This window comes from Eimeria tenella, genomic scaffold (assembly GCF_000499545.2).
Source record: "Eimeria tenella Houghton genomic scaffold, Eth_scaff24, whole genome shotgun sequence".
In the NCBI taxonomy this organism is placed as follows: domain Eukaryota; phylum Apicomplexa; class Conoidasida; order Eucoccidiorida; family Eimeriidae; genus Eimeria; species Eimeria tenella.
The window spans coordinates 157,835-168,078 of record NW_013542262.1 but is presented as its reverse complement, the minus strand read 5'-3'; the positions used below and the strand labels follow the sequence as shown (position 1 = coordinate 168,078).

The window sequence follows — 10,244 nt, the reverse complement described above, 5'->3', positions numbered from 1 at the left end:
GAGCTGAATTTAGAGGGCACTGTGCAGCAATTCATCGCTTCTGCTGCTTTTAGCGTGCAAAGACAATGCTAGAGGCAGAGCAACAACTGATGTTTCAACTTCATACCTAGTCATCCTTCTAATCCTTGAAACAGCAACTGCATTTGTACCGGCGAAACACTGGTGCCTTCAATGTAATCAGAATGTGAGGAGATACTGCTAACTTTGCATGACTGTACCGGAACAACGGTGATCTTCGGAGCTTACAAATGGCACTGAAAAAGGACGTAAAGCAGGTCCTTGAATTCACGCTCCACTAATTGTTTCTCTTCACCTGACAAACCAGACAAAGCACGGGCCAAACTGGCAAACCGCACGTGTTGCAAAGCTGAGGGGAGGCTTTGGCGCTGCAGTGGCGCAAAAACAAATGATGCCATGTGGGCAGAAAGTGGTGACAAGGTATTGTAGATTTCCTTGAATGGTGGCAGCGATCACAATATTTTAAATGACGTCCTTTGGCTTGCAGAAAATATGCTAGAATTCAAGCCAAGTGCAACCCAGTCGCAGCAGGAAAGCATTAGTCGCTGTGGCTCCGGTATTTGGAGGGCGCAGGAGTTGTGCTTGTATGGGGTGTGTCGTATGAAATGTCGAGGCGGGACATGCGTGAACGCAGTGAACGCTTGAATTGGGGCTGCGTGAGGCATCGCGTACTGCGCGATCTGTAGTGTTATGTGGCGGACCACTATGACGCTTCGGCTAAACTCTGGATAGCACAGTATTTTGCCGAGCTGTCAAAGCTTCTAGTGATAACGTGGCAAACGGGGTGCTCCAAGTAATATCCAACGATAGAAGGGACGGTAATGACGAGAATGTTCTGCGACTTCCGTGCCAGAAGCTCCGCTGACGGAGGCGTGGGTCATGACGGGTGGAACTAGAAACATTGAGAGTGTTGCACGCACAGAACACTCTCTGGAGCGGCGCGCAATTTAGTGGCAGTGGAGCAGTGTGAATCGCTGGTGGCTGCCCTGTTTGGAACGCACAGGACATGTGTTGCGTGCATAGGAAGTGTCATATGAAGGGTCGAGCCGCTATGTACGACTAAGCACTGTATGGAGTGGAACAAGGGAACTGCAAGAATAATTTTGCGGAGTTGGCAGAGGAGCTAGTGGTGAGTGACAACGTTTTGCGTTGTGCTTGTTGGGAGCTGCGTTGATGGAGGTGTTGTCATGGCGAGCGGAACGAGAAACATGAAGATTCGTGCATGAACAGAAGATTCACTCAAGCGGCGCGTTTAGTGGGAGTGGAGCAGTGTGAATCGCTGATGGCTGCACTGTTTGCAACGCACAGGGCGTGTGTTGGGAATATGGGGTGTGTCATATGAAGGTCGACCCGCGACATACGAATGTGGAGTGTGTGACGCAGCAGAGGGTGCTTCGGAAATGACTTCGCCGCGTTGGCAGATGAGCTCGTGGTGAGAGACAATGTGTTGCGTTGTGCGTGTTGAAGCTGCGCTGATGGAGGTATTGTCATGGCGAGTGGAACTGGAGACATCGAGAGAGGCGCACGAATAGAACATGCTATCTCGAGCGGCACGGAGTTTAGCGGTTGTGGGGCAGTGTGAATCGCTGATGGCTGCCCTTTTTGGAACGCGCAGAAAGTGCGTTTTGTGGCTAGGATGTGTACAATGAAGGGTCGAGCTGCGACGAACGAGTTAGCAGTGTGTGACGTGGCAGAGGAAACTGCAAAAACGATTTTGCCACGTTGGCAGAGGAGCTCATGGTGAGGGACAATATTTTGCGTTGTGCGTGTTGTATGATGCTCTGATGTAGGTGTTCTCATGGCGAGCGGAACTGGAGATATGGAAAGGGTTGCATGAACAGAACATTACCGTTGTCAGAGTGGAGCAGCATCAAGGTCACAATCTTTGTGGCTTCACTGTTTGGAACGTGCAGAAAGTGCGGTGATGTGTTATGTGGAGGCTCGAGTCGCGACGTACGAGTGACATTCCAGACGCCACTGCCAGTATGATATTTCCGCGTGGATACGGGGGCAAGTGGTGAGAGACAATGTGTTGCGTTGTGCTTGTAGGAAGCTGCGTTGATGGAGGTGTTCGGGGGGGAGACAGATCTTGCAGTCGGATGGAGAGCTTTCGTCGGAACCCCCCCGAGTCTTGCCGAGTTAGTGACCTTCAGCATTCTTGACCTGCGGCGAGCTTCAGGTCACTGGATCACCACCAAGCTATGTGGCCTAACCAGTACGCTTGCTCGCTTTGCAAAAGCCTCCACCACACTAAGCTGGGCGGCGATACAGGCGGCGATGCAGTTCACCGTCCTCACAACAGCTTAGACCTCACAAGCTACAAGTCAAAGGACTCTCTTGTCGCTCAAGCCATAAAGTACTCATTTGGTGCTGAACCTACTTGCTGCACTATTTGGCGTCTTCTTCTTCCCATTAGTTCACAGCGCTCGACAGTTGACTATTACACTTTCCTGCTAAGGTCGTCACAACAGCGGCAGAACGCCTACTTCCAACCTCCTCCACTCGTTTGTTTGCTCCTTCCGTATCGCAGCTCTCACAAACTGGACCAACTGGATAATGAACTGAAAGGCAGCACTTGAAAACGTTCCTCGCCTACTTCTCCCGCAAACAAACCTCCTTCTTTTGTACTGTGGTAGGTACCTATAGTGCTAATATTTTCTCTACTCATGTAGCATACCTTGTTCTTTCTGCAGGCCACCAGTTAAAGAACAAACTTCCCGCAGCCCTGTGAGGGCCGTCAAAAATTGGAACTTCACAGAACTGAGCCTCAACTTGACAATGACTACGGGGTAGCTCTAGAATATCCCGACTCCCGGTCAGTTTTACAAAGGATACCCCATCATACTTTGAACTCAAAGCCCGATGAACTCCGCAATTCGACCGTCGGCAACTCGGAGGCGACGAAGGTGTACTCGTTGTGCACAAGCTTCAAGGGCAGCATCCAAACAAAGAGTCTGCATGAGGACAAAAGCCCTCGTTTATCCATGAACGTTCTCAAAATGCCATATGGTGGCGAAGTGAGACTTCCCCGCCTTCAAAAATCACGCACGACTCCGGCTTTGCACTGTCTAACGTCAGCCATCTTCGGAAATGCAAGACCCTCATTCTACGTATTTGCCTGCGCATAACCATACAATGCGCCACCTGCAAAAACTGTCAAATCAAACGTTGGAGCCCAAACTCTCTTCAAAAGCCATTGCGCATCACCAATGCACAGGGCGTATTTCCCTCTTTCATTAGTTATATAATCAGTTGCTGTCAGCCACATACTACTACCGTACGTCCTTAGCCCAGAACTACTCACATCCGGTTGCTTCAAAGAGGAGCAATTCCAGAGCTTGGCGCCGAGTTAGTGAACAGCGGGATGCTTTGTCTCCTTCTCCAGATGCTTAAGGAGTAATGGGGCGACAATGAAAACAAAAAGCACAAACCCGACAAATGATGAGGCAAGAAAATCCCTTGTGGCCCGAGTCACCGGGAGGACGGAAGGGGGCTCCTGCTGCACATACACTCCCATCTCCTCTTGTGAGACTGTCACCGCAAGGCTGCCCACTGGTGCTCCCAACGCCGCAGGAAGCAAGGTCCAGTGGCAGCAAACAAACACAGACAAGATCAAAATGCGCATTGCTGCAGTGATACTGTCCTTGAATGGCGCGGCGTCTATTCCATCACGAAGCAATCAGCGTTGCTACATTGAACGGCCACGAAATGCTGCACTGCACAAGCTTCAGCATTAACGTGAAAACATACAGCGCAAGATTGCCTACTTCAGTGGAAACTCAGCAGAGCAACTGCGGCATACTCTTCTCAAACGATCCAGTGACCTGAAGCAGGCTAATCAACTCTGTTGTGTTTGGGGCTGGGCCCAGAGATTCATCTAAAACATGTACTGGCTGGACACTATTTAACATAACCAAGTAGTACTGGCATTATTGTGGCATTTACACTATATGACAAGTGGAAGCATCATTTCCAGCGGCCACATTGGCTTCCCGGAAGTGGTGGCTTTGGTGGGGAAGTGAGGTTGAGGTATGGTAGGTGTACGAACTGATTGCCATGATAAAGCGGATGAGTGCTGCGTTCTTGGCTTATTAACCTAGTTTCCGTTTTCTCCACGCATTGCATCGAATGCAGCTCCCAACTTTCCATTGAGTCGAGTCCAACGCTGTTCGGTTTTTCCGCGGAGTGCACTTGTACTGTCCTGCACAGAAGCACAGGAAGAATTCGCCATGGAGGGACGGTTACTGTTTTGTAAGTGTGCAGTTCATCATGAAACTATATCCAGAAAGCGCAAGAAACACTGGGGAGCCGTCAGCGAAGTGGCGAACTTCGCCACATTGTCTGACATCTACGGCCGAGTGAGCTTCGAAAATTGTTGAGCCTCTCAGCAGTATAAACAACACGTAGGCTGACTAATCATCACTGTTGCTGGAGTGAAAGGTCACGCATCTACCGAAGTAGCGGTCTCACGAATCTTTTCGCCATGTTTGGGCGGGCATTGCAGGCATTCACAAGGGTAAGTGCATTCAGTTTTCAATGTTCCCCTGTACAGGCCGCCCCGCCCACTTTGTTGTATCTGGTGAAGATGCCATGGCGAGTGGCGACGAACTATGGTCTGTGTTGCCGTGGATGGCTTCGTCAGAATTCCTGCCATCAGCGATGACGACATGCCTTGCTCGTGAATAGGTTATATCTCATGAACAAGCATTTTTAAAGAACAGTGCTGGACTGCATGCAGCATAGCGTTTTATACAGCTTGTCATGAGCCTGAATGAGAGCTAGTTCTTCTTGAAGCCGGCCTATCGAGACGGGGTCTACCTTGCGCGTAGTGTAAAGCGTCTTCCTTGTGCTGCATTGCGCCATTTGCAGCCAGAAGTGTTGCCAAAAGAACAGTTGCACAGGGCTTTGTAAGTATAACATGTGAAGCATTCGCTGCATGCGATGGCTGTGCACTGACCACACGTAGGCAGTCTTAAGGCTTCGTGAACAATGGTTTATTTAGGCCAGTGGAGGCGACCAATTCTTCGTGCATATAGGGCGAAGCTTCAGCGCACATTCGAATTTGATCTGGCGGGACCTTATTCTCCAGAGGAGGGAATCATTGAGGCCACAGTCGCCTTGAGCTTCCCGAAATGAAACATATCTGCGTGAGATCCAAGCAGCGGCGCCCACACTGGCGACTTCCTTGTGCAGTTGCCAGGCTGCACCTTTAGCCGATGAAATGACTGTTGCAGCTGGACACCATATGCTGCATATTTTCATTAAGGTGCTTCATTTCAAACGCTGGGCCAAGAGGTGTTGCCTCAGAAGGGCTTACAGGAATCCCCTTTCATATACCGCCGCCGATATCGACTTCGCCCCACATTGACACAGCTTGAGGCAAACTTCGTAAAAGCTTAAAACTGCATAGTCGCCTGAAGGAGGGAAGAACAATCCTCGTTCACAGTGCATCACTTCGCAGAGGCAGTTTCACTTTGCAGAGGAAGTTTCGCAGCAACTTGCTCACTATGGCAGAGAGCTCCCGTCTGTAGGCATCATTGGGTAAAGTGGACAATCTGACATACAGTGGAAGAACACAGCGATGCAGCCCTTTCGGGAACCTTCATATGGCTTGCAAAGTTAAAGCCGTTCCTCGGTGTGCTGGAGGAGAGTGACGCTCAAGCAGCAGCCCAACGCTGAGACGAAGAGTGAGACGAAGATAGCCATACGGTTGGTTTTACCAAGACAGACGCTGTGACAATTCATTGTTAAACCGTACATGTGCATGCCTCTCGGCAGAAGTGTAGGCGTTCAAGCAAATTGGTTCAGCGAACCTATTGCACGCTGAACCTTCATGGCCGAAGGAGCGCAACTCCGCACAGGCTGGGACAAACCTAGTCTGCTGGGCCACTGGATGGAAGAAACCACAAGTGAACTGAATTTTTGCACTTAATTCCTGCCCGAGGGACAACTTCATCCCCAACTCTCTACGTACGAGCCTCCACAGCATCGGGTTCAAGTGACCTGTGCAGCTCTGGCAAATTCTTCCGGCGGTGTCCCTTGCTGAGTGTTGCATGCCTATTTATGAAAAGCATTTGAAAGAGAAAGGATAAAGTGTTGAGGGGCATTTCATGGGGAGAAGACGGCATTTGTCCCGGCCAGCTTGAAGCTATGTTTAGTCAAATGATTAGACGCTGGACGCTCGCTGTCACGTGGCTCGCATTTTGGGCCACTTCTCCAGTTTCCTCTTCGCTTGAGAAAATACCTGACCAAACAGGAGAGATCAATGGGCATCAGAACTCGACAGAAACAACAGCGGCAGAACTGTTGAACGAATTTGCAGGAGAGGAAGACGTCGCCTCAATAATGGCAGATTATGGCAGTTTGACCGTACCCAGCGTGCTTATCAGTAGAGAACGCGAAGACTGTCATCATGTGAGCGGAGCCAGCGCAGAAGTTTCAGCTGGTGTAGGGACGTTCTTGCATCCTCCTGAAGAAACAAGTACGACTCCTGTAGTTATTGTTGATGAAACAGGCCGATCATTCGGCCCTTGCCCAAAATCCGTCCTCCGGAAAAAGGCGTATTACGGCAGCAAAGCAGCTGTTGCGGACATGCATGGGGCGCAGTCCATCTCTCTGGGAAGCGTCAAACAAACAGTGGACCTCACACGACTAGGCCTTGATCGACAGTTTAACGAAAAGGCATATGAGTCACTGAAAGTCTGTAATAACCTTTTCTTCTCGGGAGGCGAAGGCATGCGCAATTTTTCCGATCCTGCTTGCGTTGTCGCCCACCTGGATGAAGCATCCCTAAGCATTAGGACCCTCGATACAGCAAGTCTCCGAAAGCTCCACCCCAGGCTAAAAGCCGCACTTGTTCTCGCATCAAACCTCACCTTGAGGAGACAAAAAAAAGAATGGATCCGTAAGCTTACTTCCTCAAATACCTTGCATTTGGCTTGGCACGTCGTCGAAACTTTCTCAGCAATGAACGTGAGCATGCTGGAGTCTAATGTTGGAGAGGCTCTAAATAGCATTGTCATGAAGGATCTACGTCTTCTTCAGCCCTTGAAGGATCTTATTCAATTCGGTTTGTCCCCCACTTTACACATATCCTAAAGCCAATCTTAGGCATGAGCCCGAAATCAGCTGAGCAGTGGTTGCGTTTTCTGTAGGTGAAGAATGCTGAATAGCCAACTTCAACATCCAAACAAGCGTGAGCGAGCAGTACTGTTTCACAATGTCCTTCTGATGACACTGCAGCTACTACGTGCACTACGTATGAAGAATATCCCGAAAAATCTTGGCAGGACACGGTGCGTTTCCCCAGCCCCGACAGCCCACAGTACAAGACGTATCCTATATACGATTACTTGCGAGCAGTGGGAGCTGATGTGTCATTTCCTCGAATCATCCCAGCAGACTGGCAGCCTCGGGTGTACGATGGAAATCGAATGGCTCGACGTGCCATCGGTGAACGCGACAGCTCCAATTTTTCAGGAGACTGGAAGAAGCGAGTGTACAACTCTTGGCACAATCTTTGGGTTCTTCATCTGGTAGTACATGACGCTGGGTCAATGTGGCAATGGAGCCAACATCTCAACGCAAGTACTTTCTTCTTCAAGCCGTGGAAAGTCACTCGTGTGGCTGCCCTGAAAGTAGCGGAAGCAGGTGACTCATACAGAGTCAAAACCTCCAGAGAGCGTATCAGATCTTTGCCTGATTGCGAAAGGCATAACATGCAAAATAGCTCCACAGAGAAGCACATGCTTGATGTCATTGTCTAAAACCTTGTTAAGAGGTGCATTAATCACTCTGCTTGCAGGACCCCTGAGGTACGACGACCTTTCAGCAAGGTTCCGTGTAGATCCAAGCATTCAGGACAAGAACAATGAATATGCATCATGTCCACAGCATCTGGTTGACACGGGCTTCTTTGACAAGGTTAAAGCCCCAAGAGGGCGCCTGACAGCACAGTGGGGTCGGATGGACCTGTGGAAAGCCATCGGGTTACTAGGCTGGAACTGCCCAGTGAGCGAAGTCGATGTACCTTGCCCCCCCCAAATCTACCCAGATAAGTGCGGGGTTGATGCAACATATATCAGACCTGTAGAAGCGCCATGGCTTTTTCGACTGGAAAGGGAATCAACATGGATTACATGGGAAACGGATGAGACACAGAACGACTACGTGGACAGAATCTGGGCTGCCAGGGGCACCACTTTTCCCAAGGTGTGTTGGTCCACTTCCGGGCTTACTATGTGAGCGACTGTTCAAAATGTTTGATAAAATGCCCTAGTAACAGCGGAAAGAACTAACGCTGCTCCTGGGATCCGCAGTAGACACTGCTTTTATTTGCTACTTTTAGAAATATAAACTCTAGCGTTTGCAGTGAATCCTTGTGGCCAGCAATGCTTCTGCGAACTCGATGGTGCAGCTTTGGCTTCTAAATACCATGTGGGATACTACTTCGGATCCAGAATTGTCGCCTTCTGGGGAAGGAAAAATTCATTCTGGCTTTTTGTTTGCGTTTCGACGCATTTTTAAGGAAATGCTTAATGATGACATTCGTGAAGTGTCAGAAAAAATTCATGCGACGGGGAAGCGGCAGGTCGTGCTTTTTACTGGCCATTCTCTTGGGGGGGCGGTGTCGCAAATTGGTGCTTGGTACTACGCCGTGAAGTCTCGCAGCCTAATTCGTCAGGGCCTCCTACAGATCAGATGTGTCACATTCGGTGCACCTGCAGTAAGAACAAAAGAAGAATGAAAATAACCATGTTGGTTAGCCTTGCAACGCAGAGCAGCGCGGCATCTAAATAAACGAGCTAAAACTCTGTTTTTCTGGGCCATGGTTGTCCTGACTGGGTTTTGTGTTGCGAGCAGTGGGGAAATGAAGCTGCCTATAACGAATTTATGTCTACTGGAGTTATCATACACGACATCGCAACGAGCATGGATCCTGTTACCACATTAAACGGCGAACCAGAACTCGGCCACGGACTTCAATGGAAAAAACCGTTTCATTACAGAGTAAGCTGGAGAGTTCTGCATCTAGCACGTGTTTTTTCTAGCGGGAATTCGTTATTCCTACATTGAGAAGCTACGCTAGCAAACCTGAGCATACAAACGTAAAGGTGATTACGTTGTTTCTGAGGTTTCTGAAAGCCCTAATTATAGCACTTGAAAGCAGTTGCATGCCTTTTAGGCCCTTTCCCTGATTGTGGAGTTAGATACAAATCGTACCTCTCTAGCTGGGATTTAAGTTCATTCTGCACATCCGTATTTTTTGACCCTCCTGCCAGATCATGTTGGACGACCTAAAACAAGTTGTTGTTGCGTCGACGAGTCCCCTAGAGCCTGACTTTGATGGCCGGCTGTGGACACGCACGGACCTGCATGCTGGGAGTTTCCTTAAACGCACATTTGGGGCGTTCGCTAGCATGAAGAACGTAGACTCGGTCTTCCTGAATCCAGTGCTCACTCACTTTCTGTCGTATACCGCAGTCCTCACGATCATGGCAGACTTGGTACCCGAGGCCGACTTTGGTTCGGGACTTGCTGCCCCTCTAATAAACGATCCGCCCATCAGTTACTCAGCTCACTCGTTGTGCTCTGCATTAATAGCAGCTCAAGGGAAGATGAGGTGGGTGATGACCCAACTAGCACTTGAAGCTAGCAGGGAGCCCAAGGTCATCTAGACTTGCTTATTGGAATTGCAATAGGGCCTGCTCCAGAAAGCCACCTGCACTCAATAGTCCTCTACAATGCATTGTTCGCACGCACACCAGGTGATTTATGCCCTCAAATGGCAAAAAAGCCTTCTTTTTCCTTTTGAAAGAGGCCGTGGAGGGCTTACGGTTTCTAGACAGTCACTGGTTCGGCACACACTGCACCTTTATTTCCTCACCGTTGCTATTCTCACAACTAAAATCATTGGGCAAAGATCTCTTTAGGCATGTGACTGATTGCAAGACATTTCGTGGCATCATGTTTACGGAAGTGCGCAGTCATACAAGTTGCCTTCTTGAACCTGGTGGAGCGAAGCTGCGCGTGGTCATTGCTTGTGTAGGCTCTCCTGCTTTGATAGCTCTAGTATAGCTGCTGAACAGAATATACAGTATGTGGACTTCACAGAACGAAGCTGCTTCCTGGCTTACTGTGGCTTACTGTTGGTGTTTTCTGCCTTCCTCAATAGCAGCTTCGCATGTTGCAGCACAGGGCAAACCCAGATGCAGTTAGTGCAGGTC

General features: G+C 49.4%; 3 protein-coding genes across 3 annotated transcripts; 2 read left to right on the top strand and 1 right to left on the bottom strand.

Annotated features, from left to right (window-relative positions):
* Positions 1-1,257: 1,257 nt before the first annotated feature.
* On the bottom strand, positions 1,258-1,530 carry ETH_00003705 (uncharacterized protein; the record flags this gene model as incomplete). The annotated part of the gene is made up of 1 exon (XM_013374958.1): positions 1,258-1,530. The coding sequence occupies one exon, from the start codon at positions 1,528-1,530 to the stop codon at positions 1,258-1,260; it is 273 nt and encodes a 90-aa protein (XP_013230412.1).
* Positions 1,531-1,663: 133 nt separating this feature from the next.
* Positions 1,664-2,325, top strand: ETH_00003700 (uncharacterized protein; the record flags this gene model as incomplete). The annotated part of the gene is made up of 3 exons (XM_013374957.1): positions 1,664-1,758; positions 1,809-2,001; positions 2,068-2,325. 3 exons carry the CDS (start codon positions 1,664-1,666, stop codon positions 2,323-2,325), a joined length of 546 nt encoding a protein of 181 aa, XP_013230411.1.
* A 3,855-nt stretch (positions 2,326-6,180) lies between these two features.
* ETH_00003695 (lipase domain-containing protein, putative) lies at positions 6,181-9,695 on the top strand (the record flags this gene model as incomplete). Its single annotated transcript, XM_013374956.1, has 6 exons — positions 6,181-7,087; positions 7,261-7,668; positions 7,823-8,229; positions 8,435-8,743; positions 8,881-9,027; positions 9,300-9,695. The coding sequence occupies 6 exons, from the start codon at positions 6,181-6,183 to the stop codon at positions 9,693-9,695; spliced, it is 2,574 nt and encodes an 857-aa protein (XP_013230410.1).
* Between the last annotated feature and the right edge of the window lie 549 nt (positions 9,696-10,244).